Source organism: Engystomops pustulosus, chromosome 7, assembly GCF_040894005.1.
Source record: "Engystomops pustulosus chromosome 7, aEngPut4.maternal, whole genome shotgun sequence".
NCBI classification, from domain to species: Eukaryota; Metazoa; Chordata; class Amphibia; order Anura; family Leptodactylidae; genus Engystomops; species Engystomops pustulosus.
Window position 1 is genome coordinate 28,746,930 of NC_092417.1, and position 27,621 is coordinate 28,774,550.

At 46.5% G+C, this 27,621-nt stretch overlaps 1 protein-coding gene across 30 annotated transcripts in view; it reads left to right on the plus strand.

The window, feature by feature from the left end:
• The window catches only part of GPHN (gephyrin), a 231,199-nt gene that overhangs the window by 105,477 nt on the left and 98,101 nt on the right, over window positions 1–27,621 (plus strand). For 18 of the 30 annotated variants that reach the window (XM_072115197.1, XM_072115191.1, XM_072115194.1 and 15 more), the window contains exons 6-9: window positions 98–164; window positions 4,601–4,873; window positions 18,280–18,375; window positions 23,797–23,886. In XM_072115197.1, the coding sequence (XP_071971298.1) occupies window positions 98–164; window positions 4,601–4,873; window positions 18,280–18,375; window positions 23,797–23,886 (526 nt within the window). The remainder of the gene's footprint in view (window positions 1–97; window positions 165–4,600; window positions 4,874–18,279; window positions 18,376–23,796; window positions 23,887–27,621) is intronic. The other 12 variants (XM_072115219.1, XM_072115212.1, XM_072115214.1 and 9 more) reach the window with 2 other exon arrangements.

Sequence of the window (27,621 nt, forward strand, 5' to 3'; positions counted from 1 at the left end):
ACAGTAATTTGAAGCTGTCTGATTATGGTTTTTCAGTTTTTTAAATAATTATATTTTATATCTTTAATGTGTTTTTTTCTTCTTTTTCTTTTATTAGGCCAGTTTGTGGCATCAGAGGCAAAACTCTTATTATTAATTTACCAGGAAGCAAGAAAGGATCCCAGGTAAGATTAGTTTTGTACCTCCTGTCATCATGTATTATTAGCTCGGTATGGACTTTTTATTATACGGCTTATGTTATGTATAGACTTTTCTGGGTAAAGCAAATTCCTACATTGCTTGGATAAGCTGTCACTTGCTTGTTAATTAGTGTTGGACCCACAAGGACCAATAACCAGTGGAAGGGAGGACCACAAACATTGCCTGGATGGCAATGGGGTATTTGGTTGATTGGTTCTTGTGTTTTAGTGATATGGGGTCACTTACCGAAAAATTACACTTTTAAAGGGGATCGATGATCAGTTTTGATCATGTAACACTGTAGCGTTTGCTGGATGGAACGTCCAGTCCGAACCCTGACAACAGGAACTGAACTGTGATGCTGAGTTGAGTTCTGGTTGCTCAGCTTTTGGGTGAGACGTTCCAGCCAGCACGTGATGTAAGGTGAACCCGGCACACTCGCTAGAGGGTAAGAGGCTTTAGGGAACAGCCCTCAAGATCTCTGTAATTATACCTGTGTGTGGAGTAAGTAGCAGCAGGACTGTGAAAAATGTATTTATACAGATGCAGCACTAGTTAACATGACTGGGCTTAACCCATTAACCAGACATGATCACTATGGTCTATAGCAGTGATGGGCAACCTTTTGAGCTTGGTGTGTCAAAATTCGCCAAAAAACCGAGCATAACTCGGGTGGTGTGTCACCTTGACAAAAAAAACATAATTTTGTGATATTTATAGTTTAAATAACAAATCTGTATAATTATTTAACTTCTAGGGTACTTTAATCCTAGGTTGTGTGGTTAATCCTACCATGTACTGCCATACTACATCTATTTATTACAATGTGCTGGACAATCTCTCAGCCTCCCGGCTACTGCACCTGGCCGTGTAGGAGCCGAGGATGAAACTTAACTCTCCGCCGGCCGCGTGTCACTGAAAATGGCTATGCGTGTCAGCACTGACACGCGTGTCATAGGTTGGCCATCACTGGTCTATAGTGTAAGTGAATACAGGGAACTGCCCATTTTCTGTGATAACTAAATGAGATGAATTTATCATGAATTTCTGGTAGAAAAGTCATGATAAATTCATCCCAGTGGGTGGCACCAGAAAGTCGTGATAAATTCACCCCAGTGGGTGGGACCGGAAATTCATGATGAATTTACCCCATTGGGTGGGACCATAAAGTCATGATAAATTCACCCAAGTAGGTGGCACCAGAAAGTCATGATAAATTCACCCCAGTGGGTGGGACCAGAAATTCATGATGAATTACCCCAGTGGGTGGGACCAGAAATTCATGATGAATTACCCCAGTGGGTGGGACCAGAAAGTCAGGAAAAATTCACCCCAGTGGGTGGCACCAGAAAGTCAGGAAAAATTCACCCCAGTGGGTGGGACCAGAAAGTCATTATAAATTCATCACTGACATTGAAGAGTCTGCCCCCCTGGTAAACAGAGGTAACAAAATGCAAAAAATAAATCTATATCAAAGGTAATTAAAAAAAAAAAAGAGTTTCCAAAAAGAGCACTCCAAAAAAAAATCTAGATATTTTTTCATTCTACAAACTGTGCTCAGCAATTACACGCGGCAGTGCACAAGAGTGCTTCTAGACCAGCTACAATCCTGGAATAGCAATGTATTATTCACAGTTCTGCTACTACATATGCAATGGTGTGGTTACACAGATCTATTAATGCAAATACTGAACTTTGTCTTCAGCTTTATATGTTCCAGACTCCAGAGAATTTACCCCAATTTTTAGTGAGTCCTATGGACCCTACAAAGATGCACCTGCCTCTGGCTACGTGTGCTGTATACATGCTGAACTTTTGATCTTTGCTGAACCTTGGTTGACCAAGAATGATAAGACCATCAATTATACATTTCTGGACAACCCCTTTAAGCTACCCGGTTATTGTAAAAGAGTAACAAAAATACGCAACAAATTATGAAAGAGACATTACATTACGAAACTTCATCTCATCGCGCCGCCGAGGACACGAAATTTCATTCATTTTTTTCCGTGATTCCTCACCTACTTTCCCCCCACAGCTTACATATCCGAAATGAAAGCTGTGACGTTAATGGCTTCATTGTTTCCTGTGGGCTCAAATATAAATGAGGACTTGATAGCCAATAAATCATTTCTCAGTCACTCGGAAAAGTCTAATTTTGCCTGTAGTGAGAATTGCGCTAATTACGTTTTTTTTTTTTTCAAAGCGTCTCTTGCGCCTTTAAAAAAGGCGTTTCAGCTGTACGAGTCCTTTTATGCAAACAATCCTTCTTGTGGCGCGATACGTTAGCGTTTCACTTTTCTTAATTAATTTCCATTGTACGACGCAGCGCCCAGGGTTACACATTACCTTTCATATTATGCAGCTAGAATAATTGCGCTCAGGCGACTGGAGGCAGCGGGATATGTTAAGGATCACCGGCTCATACCGGGAATGTGAGGGGAATTTATGTTTCTTGTAGGAAAGCCAGAAGTCAATAGTCGTCCTTCCATCTCCGTAAAACAGCATTGCAATAGCCATTTTCTGATTGGCACAAGGGTTGTTTTTCACAGATCTCCCCTTTAAGACTTACCTGTTATGAGCTCTGATATGTAGCCAGTTGTCTTTTTCTAAGGATCCTACGATTGATTGTGCCGACATCTTTTTTTGTCTGTTCCAAATAATCATGTTTAATTTTAGTGCTCTATAAAAGAGCAGGTCTAAAGCAAATTTTGAAAAGGCTCTTTGGGTAGACAGGTAGAGCCCTGCATAGGACAATGACAATAAGAGTCCTGATTATCCCATCCACACACTGTGATTGACAGGGAGAGTCCTCATTACCCCACCCTCACATAGTGATTGGCAGTGAGAGTCCTGATTACTCCGCCCACAGACAATGATTGACATTGACAGTCCTGATTACTCGAAACACTGTGTGTGAGAGACCTTGGAAGGACTAGAAGAGAGACCTTATGAGGACAGTTGACCTGAGAAGGATTACAAGAGAGACACAAAAAATGAAAGAGGTGCCAGAGGTGGACAAGAAGAGAGATACAAGGAGGACTAGAATAGGGACTGGAAGAGGACTAGAAGAAGACCCAAGAAGGACTAGAAGAGGGACCTTATGAGGAATAATAGAGAGACCTGAGGGGGATTACAAAAGAGACACCAAAAATGGAAGAGGGGTCAGAGGTGGACAAGAATAGAGATACGAAGAGGACTAGAACAGGGACTTGAAGAGGACTAGAAGAAGACCCAAGAAGGAATAGAAGAGGGACTTGAATAGAACTAGAAAAGAGAACAGAGAAAGATTAGAAGAGGGAAGCGATGAGGACTAGAAGAGAGACCTAGGGCAGCACGGTGGCTTGGTGGTTAGCACTACAGCCTTGCAACGCTGGAGACCTGGGTTCATGTCCCAGGGTCAACATCTGCAGAGAGTTTTTACTTTTGTGACTGACAGGGAGAGTCCTCATTACCCTACCTACACACTGTGATTGGCAATGAGAGTCCTGATTACCCTGCCCACAGACAATGAGAGTCAGGATAACTCTGCCCACACACACTGATTGACAAGGAGAGTCCTCATTACCCCACCCACACACAGTGATTGACAGAGAGAGTCCTCATTACCCCACCCACACACAGTGATTGACAGTAAAAGTCCTGATTACTGCACCTAAAATCTCTCCAAACATCTTTTTATTGGTTTTCACAACATATGTTTAATGACTTCTCCTAGGATGGCGCATGTAGTATACAAAGTTCCATTCCTGATGTGGTACTAAAAATTGTCACCTAAAGGAAAGCTGTTAGGGTTACTCGAGATGTAAAAGGACTCCCAGTTAGTCTAGCTAAGCACAGGCCTAGGCGGTGGCTGTACACCTCCACACAAGCCCATGAACTAGTGTTGGGATTTGCTCCGTAGTGTAGATCTGCGCAGGCGTCTGGAATAAATGGAGCCAGTTCAGAAGAGCTATTCGGGAAACACCGATTGGTATTTGGTAAAAGTTGTGCCTCCCTTGCTATGAAGATAGCAGAACACAGATATATTCATGTCTAGTCTCGAAACAACAGCCATTGGCCGCTCTTGCTTTGTAATAATGAATTTTAAGCTTGTACTGTGTAGACTGGGATAGAGTAGCGGAGTCACCTCATTACAGTAAAAAGGTCTCAGAGCTGAAGTTATATAACAACCAATTGTGAGCGTTTTTGTTTTTTTTTTTAAATTAATTTGACGTTGATTAAAAATGGCACTGTTTTCATAAAATTTGGCAAACGCCAGTTTGTAAAGTTGTTAAGCCAAGTAGGTAAGTTCTGCCTACTTTGTGACCGAATCCTTTTCATGTGTTCTTGGCAGTGTGTTAGCCATTGGTTAAATGAAAATCACATTTGTATGGTAGTTATTCCTGACGGGTTGTGTCTTCTTTCCCGCTTGCCGCAGGAATGCTTTCAGTTTATACTGCCAGCCCTACCTCACGCTATAGACCTTTTGAGGGACGCCATTGTAAAAGTCAAAGAAGTCCACGATGAGTTGGAAGACCTGCCCTCTCCACCACCTCCGCTCTCTCCTCCACCAACGACAAGTCCTCACAAACAGACAGAAGACAAAGGGGTGCAGTGCGAGGAGGAAGAGGAGGAGAAGAAAGATAGCGGTGTTGCATCGACAGAAGATAGCTCATCTTCACACATAACACCAGCAACTATTGCATCAAAGGTGAGTCCACCCGACATTTACATATGCATCTTCCTTATTACTAGGCTTTATTTTTTCCATCTTAATAATATTTCAGATGGTTATTTGTTTAAGGTCATACAATTGGAAGCTGGATTTCAATTGGGCCAGTTCTGTTTATCTAAAAGGGGGTCGACCCAAGTTTCAAAACCTCTCTACATCCATTCCTGGTCGAGCATGCTCAGTCCCACTCTACTCATTCTTCATATTAATACTGGTGTAGTCTTCAGCACTACCGCCGATGGTAAATGGGGTAGTTCTCATAATAAATAGAGGTCCCAGCGACACCCTATACTGAGAATTTGGACACCCACTTTCATAGAGGAACAACACATTTGTACAACCACTCTCTATCGATAGCACCACACCCTACACTAGGACAATACGTAAAGATAGATTATTCACATCATCTACATAATCCTTTCTAAAATGTCCCTACGTTCCAGCAACTTTGTTCCGACATCTGTTGACACTTCTCGCTGGCCCCCGTCAATATGTCCACGTTCGGCAAGTGACCTGTGAGGCCAGTGATTGATTGAACATAATCTTCTGGGGTTCGACTGGGAGGGGAAGGTGGAGGTCAGCAGACTCATGACATTGGTAGAAAGATAGAGTTTAGGTATGAGGAACAAACTTTTTAGGATGCAAATTCAAACCCATTATAGTGAACCTGTCACCTGGGATGTCATTTTTTTTTGCTAATGACAAGTTTTAATAGCCTATGCCATGCTGATTTTAAAAATGTCTTTGTCGGCATTCTGAATAATTTCAGTACTTTATAAAACTTTATGTCACATTACCTGGCTCCCTTCCAGTTGTATGGAGTTAGTCCTGGGGAGAAGGGGCTGCCTACGTCTCTGTCTCCTCAATTCATTCTTTATCTCTTCCTCACTCAGCTCACTCACTTCCTAACAGCTTACCTACGCAAGCTCCCTCTTCTTGTTATGTGCATTAAGCAGCTAGCGCAGGGGTGGAGGGAGCTGGATGAGTGAGCAGAAGAGGAAGAATTCATTGAGGAGACTGAGATACAGGCTTCTGCAACTGCCTCTACCACCCACTTTCCTCAGTATTCATCACATGCTCCTGGCAGGGAGCCAGGTAATGTGAAATGAATCTTCATAAAGTACTGAAATGTAATTTTAAAATCAGCATAGCATAGGGTATTGGAACCAATCACTAGCTTGTATTGACATTTCTGTTCACTTTGACCTTTTTTAGACCTCCCTGATTTGATCTTTCTTCTCTTTTCATCAACCGCGGTGACCCCCACAATCACGAGTACAGTACCCCAAGCAATATGGAGAAGGGTAATCCTTTTCTCACAAATAGATGGAGTGGCAGGTCAAGCATGTGTAATGTTGGTCCATTCATTGGAGTGTTGGAAATTACCGATAACATTGCTCAGCTATCTCATTTAGACAGTAAGAAGATACCTGAGCGCTGTGCTAGGCAAATTTTTTTTCATAATATTGAATGGAGCGACAGGACGCATTCTCAACCTGATGCTCTATGAATGAGTGGGAACAGTACCCCCTACCCTATTCATCTGGATTGCAGGGGGACTGATGGGTGAGGGTCCCTGTAGTCGCACCCCCAAGATCATATAACCCCCTCCTGTGGTTATAGTTGGTACATTTTCTTAAATGAGTCTCCGTATATGAGTTGTGAACCCTCTAGAAGTAAAAATCCACAGCCCCCGATTCTTATTTACTTCTATTATTTTTGCCCCACAATTTTCAGAAAGAGACATAAGGAAAATTTGGTTTTGTAAACTTCTTCATAACAATTAGGCTACTTAAGATTTCCATCTTTGTCCTCTCTGGGCTTCCATGATAAGACGAGTATTAACACCTCCAGTATCTCCTTAGTGCGGGGGATGGGTATAATCTGGGGGATATAATTCCTCTATAATGAAACAGTTATATAACGTATGGCCTCGCTGGCTCGGGATATAGTGTCTCTTACAATGGCTCAGTAGGGTCAATGCCGATTCCGTTCGGTAGATAGTCACATTGAGTCGTTGAGTGAGGACGGGATCAGTTCCTTCTAAATCCCCCACAACGCGATGTAGGTCAACAACTTGCAAATGTGCGGATATTTGATAAATGCTTCAGAAGATAAAAAGTAATGGAGCCGAATTTATAATTATCCGTGAAGTTAAACCTCGCTTCCCATGTGGAAAACGGACTTAACCCCTTAATACCAGACCTGCTGGTTACACAACTAATCTTTTTAGTGACAGTTTTTTTTTACCATAAATAGCAGTTTCTTTTGATTTTTAGTTTTTAAACTTTTAGGAAACTTGTGATTTTCTCGGACTTGGAGTATAGGCAGGGGTGATGAGTCGTTTGTTAATTTTTGGGTACTTTTCCTGATAGTCCAAACAGGACTAATGTTGAAATAATGCGTATTAAAAATTTGGATGCCTTTTTCACAGAAAAAAAACCTTCACAAGCTGCGTGTTCAATATGGCTGCCTGTCTCTATGTGATGGATAACATGGCTGCCTGTCTCTATGTGATGTATAACTTGACTGCCTGTCTCTAAGTGATGTATAACATGGCTGCCTGTCTTTGAGCGATGTATAACATGGCTGCCTGTCTCTAAGTGATGGATAACATGGCTGCCTTTCACTAGGAGATGTATAACATGGCAGCCTTTCACTAGGGGATGTATAACATGGCTGCCTTTCACTAGGGGATGTATAACATGGCTGCCTTTCACTAGGGGATGTATAACATGGCCGCCTGTCACTAGGGGATGTATAACATGGCTGCCTGTCACTAGGGGATGTATAACATGGCTGCCTGTCACTAGGGGATGTATAACATGGCTGCCTTTCACTAGGGGATGTATAACATGGCTGCCTTTCACTAGGGGATGTATAACATGGCTGCCTTTCACTAGGGGATGTATATCATGGCTGCCTGTCACTAGGGGATGTATAACATGGCTGTCTTTCACTAGGGGATGTAGAACATGGCCGCCTTTCACTAGGGGATGTATAACATGGCTGCCTTTCACTATGAGATGTATAACATGGCTGCCTGTCACTATGGGATGTATAACATGGCTGCCTTTTTCTAGGGGCTGTATAACATGGCTGCCTGTCACTAGGGGCTGTATAACATGGCTGCCTGTCACTAGGGGATGTATAACATGGCCGCTTTTCACTAGGGGATGTATAACATGGCCGCCTGTCACTAGGGGATGTATAACATGGCTGCCTTTCACTAGGGGATGTATATCATGGCTGCCTTTCACTAGGGGCTGTATAACATGGCTGCCTGTCACTAGGGGATGTATAACATGGCCGCTTTTCACTAGGGGATGTATAACATGGCCGCCTGTCACTATGGGATGTATAACATGGCTGCCTTTCACTAGGAGATGTATAACATGGCTGCCTTTCACTAGGGGATGTATAACATGGCTGCCTTTCACTAGGGGATGTATATCATGGCTGCCTGTCACTAGGGCATGTATAACATGGCTGCCTTTCACTAGGGGATGTATAACATGGCTGCCTTTCACTAGGTGATGTATAACATGGCTGCCTTTCACTAGGTGATGTATAACATGGCTGCCTTTCACTAGGTGATGTATAACATGGCTGCCTTTCACTAGGGGATGTATAACATGGCTGCCTTTCACTAGGTGATGTATAACATGGCTGCCTTTCACTAGGGGATGTATAACATGGCTGCCTTTCTGTAAGTGATGTATAACATGGCTGTCTGTCTCTCGGGAATGTATAACATGTTTGCCTGTCACTATGGGATGGATAACATGGCTGCCTTTCACTAGGGGATGTATAAATTGCTGCCTTTCACTAGGGGATGTATAACATGGCTGCCTGTCACTATGGGATGGATAACATGGCTGCCTTTCACTATGGGATGGATAACATGGCCGCCTTTCACTATGGGATATATAACATGGCCCCCTTTCACTAGGGGATGTATAACATGGCTGCCTTTCACTAGGGGATGTATAACATGGCTGCCTTTCACTAGGGGATGTATAACATGGCTGCCTTTCACTATGGGATGTATAACATGGCCGCCTTTCACTATGGGATGTATAACATGGCTGCCTGTCACTAGGGGATGTATAACATGGCTGCCTTTCACTATGGGATGTATAACATGGCTGCCTGTCACTATGGGATGTATAACATGGCTGCCTGTCACTAGGGGATGTATAACATGGCTGCCTGTCACTAGGGGATGTATAACATGGCTGCCTGTCACTAGGGGATGTATAACATGGCTGCCTGTCACTAGGGGATGTATAACATGGCTGCCTGTCACTAGGGGATGTATAACATGGCTGCCTTTCACTATGGGATGTATAACATGGCTGCCTGTCACTATGGGATGTATAACATGGCTGCCTGTCACTATGGGATGTATAACATGGCTGCCTGTCACTATGGGATGTATAACATGGCTCCCTGTCACTAGGGGATGTATAACATGGCTGCCTGTCACTATGGGATGTTTAACATGGCTGCCTGTCACTATGGGATGTATAACATGGCTGCCTGTGACTATGGGATGTATAACATGGCTGCCTGTCACTATGGGATGTATAACATGGCTGCCTGTCATTAGGGGATGTATAACATGGCTGCCTGTCACTAGGGGATGTATAACATGGCTGCCTGTCACTAGGGGATGTATAACATGGCTGCCTGTCACTAGGGGATGTATAACATGGCCGCCTGTCACTAGGGGATGTATAACATGGCTGCCTGTCACTAGGGGATGTATAACATGGCTGCCTGTCACTAGGGGATGTATAACATGGCTGCCTGTCACTAGGGGATGTATAACATGGCTGCCTGTCACTAGGGGATGTATAACATGGCTGCCTTTTTCTAAGTGATGTATAACATGGCTGCCTGTCACTAGGGGATGTATAACATGGCCGCCTGTCACTATGGGATGTATAACATGGCCGCCTGTCACTAGGGGATGTATATCATGGCTGCCTGTCACTAGGGGATGTATAACATGGCTGCCTTTTTCTATGGGATGTATAACATGGCTGCCTTTTTCTATGGGATGTATAACATGGCTGCCTGTCACTAGGGGATTTATAACATGGCTGTCTTTCACTAGGGGATGTAGAACATGGCCGCCTGTCACTATGGGATGTATAACATGGCTGCCTGTCACTAGGGGATGTATAACATGGCTGCCTTTCACTAGGGGATGTATAACATGGCTGCCTTTCACTAGGGGATGTATAACATGGCTGCCTTTCACTAGGGGATGTATAACATGGCTGCCTTTCACTAGGGGATGTAGAACATGGCCGCCTGTCACTATGGGATGTACATACCTCCCAACCGTCCCGTTTTGGGCGGGACAGTCCCGTTTTTTAACCCTTGTCCCGCCTGCACGGACCGTTAAGTGAAAGTCCCGGTTTTTTTGCGGTTTCACAGATTTTTCCGTTTTGTCCCGCCCCCCCCCGAGTCCCGCCCCCGAGTCCCGCCCCCGTCCTGCTCAGGATACAGAGAAGCCAGGGGGCGGGGTACAGCGTCCTCCTCCTCTCCAGCTCCCGGGCTGTCTGCTGCAGAGCCGGCACCTCCCCCATCCCCTCCCCTGGGAGGCAGAGCCCTCCCTGTCCTCAGGCTGCCACTTGCAGGCACATGGATGGATGGATGGATGGAGCAGTGCAGAGTGTCATGTTCTCTGCACTGCCCCTGCACAGCAGCCCCAGGGGATCATCCTCCGTGCAGGCAGGAGCTCTCCAGCTCTGCTACATCAATAGCTCCCTGCCCCCACCTCCTCCTGCTCCTCACTGAAGTTCGTCTGATGAAGCAGAGCCGAGTGTGTGCAGCTGCTGCAGTGTGATAACAGGTACTCAACAGTGACTGCAGGCAGCAGCTAAAGGGTTAAACACTTTCCTCCATAGACCCCCTGCCCCCATCCCTAACCCCCCCAGTGCCCTTCTATTCTGTTTTTATTGTACCATATACTTAATCCCTTAACCCCTTAAGGACGCAGGGTTTTTCTCTCATTTCTCGCTCTCCAACTTCAAAAATCCATAACTTTTTCATTTTTCCGTGTACAGAGCTGTGTGAGGGCTTATTTTGTGCGTAACAAATTTTACTTTCCCGTAATGTTATTTATTTTAACATGCCGTGTACTGCGAAGCTGCAAAAAATTCCAAATGTGGAAAAAAAATTTTAAAAAACCGCACATGTCACGTTCTTGTGGGCTCAGTTTTTTCGACTTTGACTGTGCACTCAAAATAACACCTCAGCTTTATTCTTTGGTTTGGTGCGATCGCGGTGATACCGGATTTATAGGTTTTATTGTGTTTTAATACATTTTCAAAAATTAAACGCATGTGTGCAAAAAAAAAAAATAAATTTTTGCCATCTTCTGACGCTAATAACTTTTTCATATTTCGGTGCACGGAGCTGGGGGTGGGGTCATTTTTGGCGAAATGAGCCGACGTTTTCATTGCTACCATTTTGAGGTCTGTGCGACATTTTGATCATTTTTAATTTCATTTTTTATGTGATGTAAAAAGGTGTAAAAGTCGCATTTCGGACATTTGGGCGCCATTTCCCGCCTCGGAGGTCACCGCCGCCCGTAACCGTTTTTATATTTTGATAGATCGGGCATTTTGGGACGCGGCGATACCTAATATGTCTGTGATCTTTACTGTTTATTATGTTTTATATCCGTTCTAGGGAAAGGGAGGTGATTAGAATTTTTAATATTTTATAAATTTTTTTTATTTTTAAAACCTGTTTTTTCTTTTTTTTCCACTATTTCTTAGACCATCTACGGTACATTAACCCTAGATGGTCAGATCGCTCCTACCATATACTGCAATACTTCTGGCTCATTGTAACGAACCTGCAGAAGCCATGTAGCCTCGTGTCAAAAGAAGACCCGAGGCTACCACGGCAAACGATCGCCGCCCCCGATGACGTTCGGGGGCACAGCGATCGTAAAAAAGACTTTGCCGGCGACAATGACCGACTGCGGTTATTAGCGGTGGGGGTTTTCTGCAACATGCAAAACCCCCCACCTTGTATGAAGAAGACTCAGCCCGTGAGCCCTCTTCATACACTCCTTATACTCTCTGCGTCGTAGAGCTACGGCGCAGAGCGTTAAGGGGTTAAAGGGGTTTTCCCACAAATACAAGTTAGGCCCTATCCATAGGACAGGGCTTAACCTGCTGATGTGTGGGGGTTTCAGTGATGTGACCCCCATAGATCATGAAAACAAGGGGTCTGTTGGGGTCCACATAAGGTCCATGTCATCGCTCTATGACGGTAATGGAGCAGAATGGTCATACACGGCCGCCTGCTCCATTACTCTGACGGAACAATTTTTGCGTTTCCATATTTCACTCCCCACTTTCAAAAATCAATAACTTTTTTATTTTTCCACGTACAGAGCTGTGTGCGGCCTGTTTCTGCGTAACAAAGTATACTTCCTAGTGACAGTATTAAATATTCCAGGCCCTGTACTGGGAAGCGGGAAGGAAAATATCAAATGTGTTTTTTATGGCTTTCACTGCGCGCTCAATAGGACTCCTCCCCTTTACTGCGCTCCATAGGACCCCTCCCCTTTACTGCGCTCCATAGGACCCCTCCCCTTTACTGCGCTCCATAGGACCCCTCCCCTTTACTGCGCTCCATAGGACCCCTCCCCTTTACTGCGCTCCATAGGACCCCTCCCCTTTACTGCGCTCCATAGGACCCCTCCCCTTTACTGCGACAACGAGCATGTCCCCCCCCTAGACAACGAGGATTTCCCCCCCTAGACAACGAGCATTTCCCCCTGCTAGACAACGAGCATGTCTCCCCCTGACCCCTAGACAACGAGCATGTCCCCCCCCAAGACAACGAGCATGCCCCCCCCCCTAGACAACGAGCATGTCCCCCCCCCCAGACAACGAGCATTCCCCCCCCTAGACAACGAGCATGTCTCCCCCCGACTCCTAGACAACGAGCATGTCCCCCCCCTAGACAACTAGCATTTCCCCCCCCCCTAGACAACGAGCATGTCTACCCCTGACCCCTAGACAACGAGCATGTCCTCCCCTGTGGCTGCGTGCCCTTTTTTGTGTGTTTGTGTTATTTTTGTCTTCCAGGACCGTGCCTGCTGTGGACTGCTTCGGATTCGAAGGATTACGTCTATGACCGACATTTCTAACAAATAAAATGGTCAACGAGGGTGTGTCTGCGTCTTTTGTTCAATAAAATTTTCTGAAAACGGTGTGATTATTTATTTTTTTGCGACACTCTTCATAGTTTGCCGTAGTAGTGGTGCCGGCTAGGTGACGGTGCTCATTACTAAGGGCTGGCCTTAGTGTTTGCCTTAATTTTTTTGGCAAATTTACACTAACGCCCATACCATTACCCCGGTACCCACCGCCACCAGGGGTGCCGGGAAGAGCCGGGTACAAACCAGTACCTGACCGTCTATAGATGGTCAGGTGTTGGGGCGGCTGCAGGCTGTTATTGTTGCGCTGGGATAGCCCCCTAACAGTGGCCTATCCCAGCTCAGTAATAGCAGGCTGCTGCTGCTTTTTTGTATCTGGCTGATTTGAACAATAGGGGGCACCCCATGCCGTTTTTCCCCCCCTTTTTTTGTAAAAATGGGGGAAACAGCCTGGGAGCCCCCTTTAAAGGGGGGACCCCACGCATATTTTTGTCAAAAATTTGAAGAAAAAACGGCATGGGGTGCCCCCTATTTTTCAAATCAGCCAGATACAAAAAAGCAGCAGCAGCCTGCCATTACTGAGCTGGGATAGGCCACTGTTAGGGGGCTATTCCAGCGCAACAATAACAGCCTGCAGCCGCCCCACTACCTGACCATCTATAGACGGTCAGGTACTGGTTTGTACCCGGCTCTTCCCGGCACCCCTGGTCGCGGTGGGTACCGGGGTAATGGTATGGGCGTTAGTGTGAATTTGCCAAAAAAATTAAGGCAAACACTAAGGCCAGCCCTTAGTAATGAGCACCGTCACCTAGCCGGCACCTCTACTACGGCAAACTATGAAGAGTGTCGCAAAAAAATAAATAATCACACCGTTTTCAGAAAATTTTATTGAACAAAAAACGCAGACACACCCTCGTTGACCATTTTATTTGTTAGAACTGTCGGTCATCGATGTAATCCTTCGAATCGGAAGCAGTCCACAGCAGGCACGGTCCTGGAAGACAAAAATAACACAAACACACAAAAAAGGGCACGCAGCCACAGGGGGGGACAGGCTCGTTGTCTAGGTGGGGGACATGCTCGTTGTCTAGGTGGGGGACATGCTCGTTGTCTAGGGGGGGGGGACATGCTCGTTGTCTAGGGGGGGACATGGTCGTTGTCTAGGTGGGGGTACATTCTCGTTGTCTAGGTGGGGGTACATGCTCGTTGTCTAGGGGGGGGTACATGCTCGTTGTCTAGGGGGGGGCATGCTCGTTGTCTAGGGGACATGCTCGTTGTCTAGGGGGGGCATGCTTGTTGTCTAGGGGGGGCATGCTCGTTGTCTGGGGGGGACATGCTCGTTGTCTAGGGGGGGGCATGCTCGTTGTCTGGGGGCGGACATGCCCGTTGTCTGGGGGGGACATGCTCGTTGTCTGGGGGGGACATGCTCGTTGTCTAGGGGGGGGCATGCTCGTTGTCTGGGGGCGGACATGCCCGTTGTCTGGGGGGGACATGCTCGTTGTCTAGGGGGGGACATGCTCGTTGTCTAGGGGAGGACATGCTCGTTGTCTGGGGGGGGCATGCTCGTTGTCTAGGGGGAGTGGAATATGCCCCCCAATTATATACATAAATATACATTGGTGCCAGTGGATGCGTTGAAGGTATGAGCAGTGGCGTGGCCAGGGGGTGTGGTTAGGGGGCGTGGCTAGGGTGTGGCTTCTGTGGGTAAAAAAATCGCCGCGGCGCGCTTCGCGCGCCGCCATTTTGTCCCTCTTTCTCCTCCACAAAAGTTGGGAGGTATGGATGTATAACATGGCAGCCTCTCACTAGGGGATGTATAACATGGCTGCCTTTCACTAGGGGATGTAGAACATGGCCGCCTGTCACTATGGGATGTATAACATGGCAGCCTCTCACTAGGGGATGTATAACATGGCCGCCTGTCACTATGGGATGTATAACATGGCAGCCTCTCACTAGGTGATGTATAACATGGCAGCCTCTCACTAGGTGATGTATAACATGGCTGCCTGTCACTAGGGGATGTATAACATGGCTGCCTGTCACTAGGGGATGTATAACATGGCTGCCTTTCACTAGGTGATGTATAACATGGCTGCCTTTCACTAGGGGATGTATAACATGGCTGCCTGTCACTAGGGGATGTATAACATGGCTGCCTGTCACTAGGGGATGTATAACATGGCCGCCTGTCACTAGGGGATGTATAACATGGCTGCCTTTCACTAGGGGATGTATAACATGGCTGCCTTTCACTAGGTGATGTATAACATGGCCGCCTGTCACTAGGTGATGTATAACATGGCCGCCTGTCACTAGGGGATGTATAACATGGCCGCCTGTCACTAGGGGATGTATAACATGGCTGCCTTTCACTAGGGGATGTATAACATGGCTGCCTTTCACTAGGTGATGTATAACATGGCCGCCTGTCACTAGGGGATGTATAACATGGCTGCCTGTCACTAGGGGATGTATAACATGGCTGCCTTTCACTAGGTGATGTATAACATGGCTGCCTTTCACTAGGGGATGTATAACATGGCTGCCTGTCACTAGGGGATGTATAACATGGCTGCCTTTCACTAGGTGATGTATAACATGGCTGCCTTTCACTAGGTGATGTATAACATGGCTGCCTGTCACTAGGGGATGTATAACATGGCCGCCTGTCACTAGGGGATGTATAACATGGCCGCCTGTCACTAGGGGATGTATAACATGGCTGCCTGTCACTATGGGATGTATAACATGGCCGCCTGTCACTATGGGATGTATAACATGGCTGCCTTTCACTATGGGATGTATAACATGGCTGCCTGTCACTAGGGGATGTATAACATGGCTGCCTGTCACTAGGGGATGTATAACATGGCTGCCTGTCACTATGGGATGTATAACATGGCCACCTGTCACTATGGGATGTATAACATGGCTGCCTTTCTCTAAGTGATGTATAACATGGCCGCCTGTCACTAGGGGATGTATAACATGGCTGCCTGTCACTAGGGGATGTATAACATGGCTGCCTGTCACTAGGGGATGTATAACATGGCTGCCTGTCACTAGGGGATGTATAACATGGCTGCCTGTCACTATGGGATGTATAACATGGCCGCCTGTCACTATGGGATGTATAACATGGCCGCCTGTCACTATGGGATGTATAACATGGCTGCCTTTCTCTAAGTGATGTATAACATGGCTGCCTGTCACTAGGGGATGTATAACATGGCTGCCTGTCACTAGGGGATGTATAACATGGCTGCCTGTCACTAGGGGATGTATAACATGGCTGCCTGTCACTAGGGGATGTATAACATGGCTGCCTGTCACTATGGGATGTATAACATGGCCGCCTGTCACTATGGGATGTATAACATGGCTGCCTTTCTCTAAGTGATGTATAGCATGGCTGCCTGTCACTAGGGGATGTATAACATGGCTGCCTGTCACTAGGGGATGTATAACATGGCTGCCTGTCACTAGGTGATGTATAACATGGCCGCCTGTCACTATGGGATGTATAACATGGCTGCCTTTCTCTAAGTGATGTATAGCATGGCTGCCTGTCTGTGGATAATGTACACAGTGGCTGTTGTTCTCTGGCTGTATATTTCAGCTTGTCTCTATTATGGACACTTGTGGTCATACGGCCCCTAAATCCTATCCAATAATAATTGCACAGCGCTATTGTTCCCTAAAACTATCTACCACCTTAGGGCAATCACATATCACATGACCCCGGTCTATGTCTCAGGTCATGTACTGTGGTGTTAGTGGGATGTGGATCCGCTCAGTATATAGTGATCCTGATGAAGGGAAATCCTTGCACTGACAGGAGATATTTCCCTAGTATCAGCAGAGCGTCAGTTATCCGTGTGGCCACCAGGTGGCGATGCACAGCCCGGCCGTCAGATGTATTTATAGTATTCCGCAGGATAGCGTTACCCGGGAAATAAGAGGTTTCCATCAGTAACAGGAATCTCCTGCTCTCATCTGAAACGTTACCATACTTAGTTACAGAACCCCCGGTTATTAGTGGCTGATGTATAGGAGGCCTCCGCTGGGTCTAGGAGCGACTCACGAAAAGCACAAGGAGAAGAGCAAACAGGGAAGACTTTGGAATAAAATGAGAAGATTGTTTGCTGTTCCTCTTCCCACCACTTCCCCATCATTAGAGCATGGACTTCTTGAGTAGCCCCCCTCTTAGACCACCAGGATCTTACCTTTTACTTAGTGGTAATAGCAGGTCCTTCCTCCCCCTCTAGTCACAGGGGGGCTCTCAATTTCTCAGTACAAATTTTGAGAGTTGCTCCAGTCCCCTTTTAGACACAACTCCTGAGCTTTGTCCAAGCCACACACCCAGATTCCCCTCTGCTCCGAGGTGTTCCCAGCAAGACGCCCCTCAGCCCGCTCACTTCATGTGATGTCACATTGGTGCACGGCTCGTTATATCCCTGGTCATGTGATGTCACACAGGTGCACGGCTCCTTATATCCCTGGTCATGTAATATCACACAGGTGCACGGCTCCTTATATCCCTGGTCATATGATGTCACACAGATGCATGGCTCGTTATATCCCTGGTCATGTGATGTCACACAGGTGCACTTCTCATAGACAACACAGCTCTGATTACTCTGTGATACTAATGAACCGTGCATCTGTGTGGCATCACATAACCAGAGATATAATACGCCATGCACCTGTGTTCCATCACATGACCAGGGATATAATGAGACCTACACCTGTGTGACATCACATGACCAGGGATATAACGAGCCGTGCACCTGTGTGACATCACATGACCAGGGATAAAACAAGCCGTGCACCTGTGTGACATCACATAACCAGGGGCTGGTTTATATTCACAGGAAGTAAACACTGAAGCTTCCTCTAGAATGACAGCAAGCAGAGATCTAGAAAACCATGAGGAATTGATACAGAAAGTATATTGGAAAATTGTATTACTGTCCATTACATAAACAACATGCTCCGCCCACTGGACTCTTAAAATCAGATTTGTCAGTAATTAAAATAAGATGAAATTGTACAGATGAGAGGTTTCCTTTAGACTCCTGGGGTTTGGAAACCTTTGCGCCTCTACTCTGCCTTTTTCATGTATTTCTGTGTATATTACTTTCCTTTTTGTGACCACCTACCATATTCATTGTGTGTTGTTCATCAGACCCTCCCATCCATCAGACCCTCCCGACATTGTAAAGCTCACAAGATCCCAGAGCACAGTTGTTCCCACCATTCTTCCATCAATGCATCAGAAATGGTAAGATATCTACATATACCATCTTACTGCTGTTTTATAGCATTTTATGTTTTCTTTGCTCCTCCCCCTTCCTCAATGACGGACAACCTTAAAATCAGGTGTTTTCAAATTGGATTTCGAGATGAATCATTCAAAAATGCAGAAAGCCAAGGAGCCCCACATGGATTTATCAGCAGCTATGGTTTCATTGGTCACTAGTGATAAGAATCTTATGGGAGGGAGGAGCTGTCCGACTGCTGGATCCCCCTCTATTACTATAACGAACCCCCTGTGATCACTAATTGACGGGAACGGGAGGTGGAGCATGTTCCCTGACGCTCCATTACACAGAATGGAAAGGAAAATTGTTGAACACAACACTCTGGTATCTGCAGCTATCTCATAGACAATGAATAGGAATGCTCGAATAACCTGAGCGCTGTGCTCTGCGATGTCCAACAACTTTATACTATGCAATATAGCGGTAGGATCCATGCTTCTCCTGCTGATCCACCTAATAGTAAAATTGGGGCCTCCATTCCTCAGATCACAAGATGTTCTCATAGCAGTCCCTGGAGTCACACCTTTGCTGATGAGATAGCTACCCCCCATGGTTTGTATAGAGGATAGCAATCAAACATAATACAGCCCCTGTAAAGGGGTTGATCTCTCTCTTGGCCCTCACTACATTGTGGATAATCACTAAATATTCATCAAGTGGTTCAGCCTTCCTGCCTTTTATTGTTGTGCTGTGTGCAGACCCACTGTGCTTCTTTCTTTACATCTATGAGCTCTGCTGAATAGGAGAAGCAGTAGCAGGAGAGATATGACTATCCTGATCCCTCTCCCTCCACATGCAGAGACATGTCTAATGAAAAGTTGCCAATCCCTTTAAGGCTACAGTCACATGGCTGATATCTGGAACCAAAAATACAGATGTGAGAATCCTGGAGAAAAGGTTTACTTAAATTACCAAACATTTAAAAATGATACCCCGAACAGGTTATTGGTTTCTATATATTCTTCAAATTTTTGTAACTCTCCTATAAAGTGCCCTAAAGGGAACCTGTCAGAGGCTTTGACCTTTATAAGTTGCAGACAGTGTAAGGTATTTTCCCCGGAGATCTGTGTAACCTTTATGTGCGTTGTTAGTAGGGACAGGACTCTGAATGGTGACTCTATTCCAGCTTTGCAGCTCCTGTGAAGGCTGTGGGCGGGACTTTCAGTTCCCTGCACAGTGCTGCTTTACAGCCCCTCCCCTTTGCTGCGAGTAAGAACTGTATCAGGATTTTGATTGGATACTTAGAACAGTCATTCATAGCCGAGGGAAGTGCACATTTTAATGTACAGAGCAGGGCGCTCTTCAGACTGAAAGACCCTCCCAGAGCACTTACAGGAGCCTCAAACCTGGATTAAAAGTTCACTTCTCACTGTCCTGCTACTTACTACACACAAAGGTATGGTAACACAACTCTCCAGGACCTATGACTACATTTTATTAGTGTCAAAACTGCTGACAGATTCCCTCTCACTTACCTCTCTAGCGCTCCGGTCCATTTTGGCACCTCCCATCCCTGGTGGCCGCTGTTTATATACAAGGGCTCTGCCATGACTTTGGCAGCAAGCACTTACAGGCCACCAGTGCGGCTATAGAAGGTTTGTGCTTCTGCATCACTGCTGATCTGGAGGTGCTGTGCTGGGCCGGATCACCGGAGAGAGGTAAGTATTAGGGTCTTTTGATTTTTATATACACCCTGGGTCCCATGTGAAAATCTCCGATCCCGGACAACCCCTTCAAGTCTGACAAGTACTTGACAGACTTTGTGATGTTTAGTGTGTGAGTTTTTTTTTTGAAGTGATGACATTAGTTTTAAAAATGATCTTTTAAGCAGTATGGAGATGAGGTGTATGTGTGATAAAGTCATGCTCTCCACCGTCTGATTCTGTCACTTACTTGCAGCTTCTACATATTCTAAAATCTCCCACCACGCATGCACACTGAAGCCAGAAGCCTTATATTTCCACTGCACATGCGCTGGAGCTGTGTTACTGCAGCCTGACCATCTTTCTACCAGAGAGTTATGCACATGGTGATGTCACATGACTCATGACTTCAGCGCATGCGCATTGTAGAGATGAAACCAGAGCAGACTTTCAACTTTAGTGTGCATGCGCCTGAGCTGGATGATTTCAGCCCGAACTGCGGTTTTACCAGAGCAAGGTGCACGGGGTTATGTCCTATGGTTCCAGCACGTGTGCTGTAGAAAAAGCATAGCATATTTTCAGTTACAGTGTGCGTGTGCGCCAGCGCTGTGTTACCGCAGCTTAGCCACCAGTTTTAACAGAGAGAGAGATGCACAGGGTGATGTCACATGGCCCCAGCACACGGGTGCCGTAGAGGTGAAACCAGGGCAGATATTCAAGTTTAGTGCGCATGCGCCAGAGTTGGGTAATGTTAACCTGAACACCAGTTTTACCAGAGAGATGTGCACAGGGTGATGTGACATGGGTCCCTCACATGCACACTGTAAAGATGACGCTGAGATATATTGCCAATTTTAGTGTGCGGTTGCTGTGTAGCTGCAGCCTTTCTTCAGTTTTAGCAAAGAGAGATGAACAGGGGGATGTCACATGACTCTAGCACATGCACACTGTAGAGCTGAAATCATGGCAGGCTTTCAACTTTATTGTGCATGTGCCAGAGCCGGGTGATGTCAGCCCGAACACCAGATTTACCAGAGAGATATGTACAGGGTGATGTCACATGGATCAAGCACTTGGGTGCTGTATAGGTGAAACCAGGGCAGATTTTCAAATTTATTGCGCATGCGCCAGAGCTGGGTGATGTCAGCCTGAACACCAGTTTTACCAGAGAGATACAGTTAGGGCCAGAAATATTTGGACAGTGACACAAGTTTTGTTATTTTAGCTGTTTACAAAAACATGTTCAGAAATACAATTATATATATAATATGGGCTGAAAGTGCACACTCCCAGCTACAATATGAGAGTTTCCACATCCAAATCGGAGAAAGGGTTTAGGAATCATAGCTCTGTAATGCATAGCCTCCTCTTATTCAAGGGACCAAAAGTAATTGGACAATGGACTCTAAGGGTGCAGTCACACGTTGCAGTTAAACCTGCATCGCAATTATTTTTGGGTTGGTTTTAGGTGTAATTACTTATTTTAACAAGTGGAAGACATGAAATCACCAGGTGAATGAAATTTGTGGAACAGGTTTCTCCTTCAAAATCAAATTCACCCGTTCAGTTCATGTCTTTCCCCTCTTAAATTGACAAAACTGCACCTAAAACCACCTCAAAACTAATTGCGATGCAGTTTTAACTGCAACGTGTGACTGCACCCTGAGGCTGGCGCCACACGTGGCGCTTTTGTCTGCGTTTGCAAACGCAGACAAAGTCGCGCCCACCGGGGAGGGCCTCGGCCCGATCGCATCGGCGTTTCTATGGAAACGCCTGCGATCGGGAACGAGCCGCCGGTGTTTCGTGTTAATTTAACGCGAAACACCGGCGTCTCGTTCCCGATCGCAGGCGTTTCCATAGAAACGCCGAGACCGGGCCGAGGCCCGCCCCGGTGGGCGTGACTTTGTCTGCGTTTGCGTTTGCAAACGCAGACAAAAGCGTCACGTATGGCGCCAGCCTAAGGGCTGCAATTGACTCTGAAGGCGTCTCCCCCGTTAACCTGTAATCAATGAAGTAGTTAAAAGGTCTGGGGTTGATTCCAGGTGTGTGGTTTTGTGGTTCGAAGGAACTCTCAATTGAGGTGAAGCAGAACATCCTGAGGCTGAAAAAAAAGAAAAATCCATCAGAGAGATAGCAGACATGCTTGGAGTAGCAAAATCACCAGTCGGGTACATTCTGAGAAGAAAGGAATTGACTGGTGAGCTTGGGAACTCAAAAAGGCCTGGGCGTCCACGGATGACAACAGTGGTGGATGATCGCCGCATACTTTCTTTGGTGAAGAAGAACCCGTTCACAACATCAGCTGAAGTCCAGAACACTCTCAGTGAAGTAGGTGTATCTGTCTCTAAGTCAACAGTAAAGAGAAGACTCCATGAAAGTAAATACAAAGGGTTCACATCTAGATGCAAACCATTCATCAATTCCAAAAATAGACAGGCCAGAGTTAAATTTGCCGAAAAACACCTCAAGAAGCCACTGAGCTGGCTTCTTCAGTGTGATGTCACATGCCACCTGCAAATGCGCACTGTTGCAGGCTTTTAACTTTGCGTAACAGTGCGTATGCGCTAGAGCTGGGTGATGTCAGCCTGAACACCAGTTTTACAGGGTTTCATCACATGTGCACTGTAGAGGTAAAACTGAGATATACGTTCAATTTTCAATGCACATGTGGCAGTGCTGTGCAATGTCAGCCTTGCCGCCAGTTTTGAGAGAGGTGCACAGGGTGATGCCACGTTCATGCTGTAGAGACAAAACCAGGGAACCTGTCATCAACAATTGGCCTAATAAACCACTACCAGAATATTTTGAAGCAGTGTAACACCTTCTAGTTTTTATTTCATTCATGGTCCAGTTTGATGGCATCATCCAGAAAATCAACTTTGAAGTGAGCTGTAAATGGGTTGTTTAAAGTCAAGGAGGCGGAGAGTTGATTATGAAAGTCAAGGGGGAAGCACTGAATGCCTCCTCCTCTTTGATCATGCATCAGAGTTCAGGAGATCTGGTTATTGATGTCTCTGGATGCAGGACCATCAATAACAGTGAAAGGGGCTTTCTAAGAAATAGAGAGCTTGACTTCAGTGTTAAACTCTCCACCTCCTTGACTTTATACAACCAATTTACAGCTCAATTCAAAATAGATTTTCTGGATGCGGCCATCACAATGGTTCATGAATGAAACATGATCTGGAAGGTGTTCAGATGCTCGACCATATACTGGTAGTGGTTTATTAGGTTACTCTGTGATGACAGGTTCCCTTTAACTTTATTGCGCATGCGCTGGTGCTTAAATTTCAGTTAAGTTGCAAGAATTGAGAAAGGCTGTTATTCTGGTGTAGGAGTAACAAGAAGGAGTCAGCGCAAGTCACACAAGTTTTGGAGAGCTTGACTTTATCCAACACTTAGTAAAGATCATTTTAAGTTTCTATCAGGTACTGGGAGTGGTTTCATACCAAAAATCCTGAAGACAGGTTCCCTTCTTCTATGTTATTTTGCCACTAATTGTCTGCACTCATGTAATGGGAACAAGGTAGTGTGATCTCCCATGGGAAAATGCAAACCCAGCTCTGCTACACGTGTATGTATGTACGCTTCATTCTAGTTCTGTTTAACCATTTACAGCCCTGATTTCACACATTTCTATTTTGTTTTTTTGTTTTTATGTCCGATTCGCACTGTTCTGCATATGTTCTTGTGTTGTGATCATACACTTCCATCAGCTCATTGTGTGTTATTTATCAGACCCGTCCAAGCAAACCACATCAAGATAAGGGTCACCGACTCCTAGAACACACGTGTTCCCATCACGCTTCCATCAGTGCAGCGTCCATGGTAAGAATCGCGTAGTATCCGTCCCCCATTCCTAACAATCATTATATATGTATTCAGGGCCGGATTATGCTTGGTGGGGCCCCTCTGATTGTAGCCCAGGCACTGATACACATAGTGGCATTGGTGTTATCCTAGCTGCTGGCATAGTGGCATTGGTGTTATCCTAGCTGCTGGCATAGTGGCATTGGTGTTATCCTAGCTGCTGGCATAGTGGCATTGGTGTTATCCTAGCTGCTGGCATAGTGGCATTGGTGTTATCCTAGCTGCTGGCATAGTGACATTGGTGTTATCCTAGCTGCTGGCATAGTGGCATTGGTGTTATCCTAGCTGCTGGCATAGTAGCATTGGTGTTAGCCTTGCTGCTGGCATAGTGGCATTGGTGTTATCCTAGCTGCTGGCATAGTGGCATTGGTGTTATCCTAGCTGCTGGCATAGTGGCATTGGTGTTATCCTATCTGCTGGCATAGTGGCACTGGTGTTATCCTAGCTGCTGGCATAGTGGCATTGGTGTTATCCTAGCTGCTGGCATAGTGGCATTGGTGTTATCCTAGCTGCTGGCATAGTGGCATTGGTGTTATCCTAGCTGCTGGCATAGTGGCATTGGTGTTAGCCTAGCTGCTGGCATAGTGGCATTGGTGTTATCCTAGCTGCTGGCATAGTGGCATTGGTGTTATCCTAGCTGCTGGCATAGTGGCATTGGTGTTAGCCTTGCTGCTGGCATAGTGGCATTGGTGTTATCCTAGCTGCTGGCATAGTGGCATTGGTGTTAGCCTAGCTGCTGGCATAGTGGCATTGGTGTTAGCCTTGCTGCTGGCATAGTGGCATTGGTGTTATCCTAGCTGCTGGCATAGTGGCATTGGTGTTAGCCTTGCTGCTGGCATAGTGGCATTGGTGTTATCCTAGCTGCTGGCATAGTGGCATTGGTGTTATCCTAGCTGCTGGCATAGTGGCATTGGTGTTATCCTAGCTGCTGGCATAGTGGCATTGGTGTTAGCCTTGCTGCTGGCATAGTGGCATTGGTGTTATCCTAGCTGCTGGCATAGTGGCATTGGTGTTATCCTAGCTGCTGGCATAGTGGCATTGGTGTTATCCTAGCTGCTGGCATAGTGGCATTGGTGTTATCCTAGCTGCTGGCATAGTGGCATTGGTGTTAGCCTAGCTGCTGGCATAGTGGCATTGGTGTTATCCTAGCTGCAGGCATAGTGGCATTGGTGTTAGCCTAGCTGCTGGCATAGTGGCATTGGTGTTATCCTAGCTGCTGGCATAGTGACATTGGTGTTATCCTAGCTGCTGGCATAGTGGCATTGGTGTTATCCTAGCTGCTGGCATAGTGGCATTGGTGTTATCCTAGCTGCTGGCATAGTGGCATTGGTGTTAGCCTAGCTGCAGGCATAGTGGCATTGGTGTTAGCCTAGCTGCTGGCATAGTGGCATTGGTGTTATCCTAGCTGCTGGCATAGTGGCATTGGTGTTATTCTAGCTGCTGGCATAGTGGCATTGGTGTTAGCCTAGCTGCTGGCATAGTGGCATTGGTGTTAGCCTAGCTGCTGGCATAGTGGCATTGGTGTTAGCCTAGCTGCTGGCATAGTGGCATTGGTGTTATCCTAGCTGCTGGCATAGTGGCATTGGTGTTAGCCTAGCTGCTGGCATAGTGGCATTGGTGTTAGCCTAGCTGCAGGCATAGTGGCATTGGTGTTAGCCTAGCTGCAGGCATAGTGGCATTGGTGTTAGCCTAGCTGCTGGCATAGTGGCATTGGTGTTAGCCTAGCTGCTGGCATAGTGGCATTGGTGTTATCCTAGCTGCTGGCATAGTGGCATTGGTGTTAGCCTAGCTGCTGGCATAGTGGCATTGGTGTTATCCTAGCTGCTGGCATAGTGGCACTGGTGTTAGCATAGCTGCTGGCATAGTGGCATTGGTGTTAGCCTAGCTGCTGGCATAGTGGCACTGGTGTTAGCATAGCTGCTGGCATAGTGGCATTGGTGTTAGCATAGCTGCTGGCATAGTGGCATTGGTGTTAGCCTAGCTGCTGGCATAGTGGCATTGGTGTTATCCTAGCTGCTGGCATAGTGGCACTGGTGTTAGCCTAGCTGCTGGCATAGTGGCATTGGTGTTATCCTAGCTGCTGGCATAGTGGCATTGGTGTTAGCCTAGCTGCTGGCATAGTGGCATTGGTGTTAGCCTAGCTGCTGGCATAGTGGCACTGGTGTTAGCATAGCTGCTGGCATAGTGGCATTGGTGTTATCCTAGCTGCTGGCATAGTGGCATTGGTGTTAACCTAGCTGCTGGCATAGTGGCATTGGTGTTAGCCTAGCTGCAGGCATAGTGGCATTGGTGTTAGCCTAGCTGCTGGCATAGTGGCATTGTTGTTATCCTAGCTGCTGGCATAGTGGTGTTATCCTAGCTGCTGGCATAGTGGCATTGGTGTTATCCTAGCTGCTGGCATAGTGGCATTGGTGTTAGCCTAGCTGCTGGCATAGTGGCATTGGTGTTAGCCTAGCTGCTGCCATAGTGGCATTGGTGTTATCCTAGCTGCTGGCATAGTGGCATTGGTGTTAGCCTAGCTGCAGGCATAGTGGCATTGGTGTTAGCCTAGCTGCTGGCATAGTGGCATTGCTGTTATCCTAGCTGCTGGCATAGTGGCATTGGTGTTAGCCTAGCTGCAGGCATAGTGGCATTGGTGTTAGCCTAGCTGCTGGCATAGTGGCATTGGTGTTATCCTAGCTGCTGGTATAGTGGCACTGGTGTTAGCATAGCTGCTGGCATAGTGGCACTGGTGTTATCCTAGCTGCTGCCATAGTGGCACTGGTGTTAGCCTAGCTGCAGGCATAGTGGCATTGGTGTTATCCTAGCTGCTGGCATAGTGGCATTGGTGTTATCCTAGCTGCTGGCATAGTGGCATTGGTGTTATCCTAGCTGCTGGCATAGTGGCATTGGTGTTATCCTAGCTGCTGGCATAGTGGCATTGGTGTTAGCCTAGCTGCTGGCATAGTGGCATTGGTGTTAGCCTAGCTGCTGGCATAGTGGCATTGGTGTTAGCCTAGCTGCTGGCATAGTGGCATTGGTGTTATCCTAGCTGCTGGCATAGTGCCATTGGTGTTAGCCTAGCTGCTGGCATAGTGGCATTGGTGTTATCCTAGCTGCTGGCATAGTGGCATTGGTGTTATCCTAGCTGCTGGCATAGTGGCATTGGTGTTAACCTAGCTGCTGGCATAGTGGCATTGGTGTTAGCCTGGCTGCAGGCATAGTGGAATTGGTGTTAGCCTAGCTGCTGGCATAGTGGCATTGGTGTTATCCTAGCTGCTGGCATAGTGGCATTGGTGTTATCCTAGCTGCTGGCATAGTGGCATTGGTGTTAACCTAGCTGCTGGCATAGTGGCATTGGTGTTAGCCTGGCTGCAGGCATAGTGGAATTGTTGTTATCCTAGCTGCTGGCATAGTGGTGTTATCCTAGCTGCTGGCATAGTGGCATTGGTGTTAGCCTAGCTGCAGGCATAGTGGCATTGGTGTTAGCCTAGCTGCTGGCATAGTGGCATTGGTGTTATCCTAGCTGCTGGCATAGTGGCATTGGTGTTAGCCTAGCTGTTGGCATAGTGGCATTGGTGTTATCCTAGCTGCTGCCATAGTGGCATTGGTGTTATCCTAGCAGCTGGCATAGTGGCATTGGTGTTAGCCTAGCTGCAGGCATAGTGGCATTGGTGTTATCCTAGCTGCTGGCATAGTGGCATTGGTGTTAGC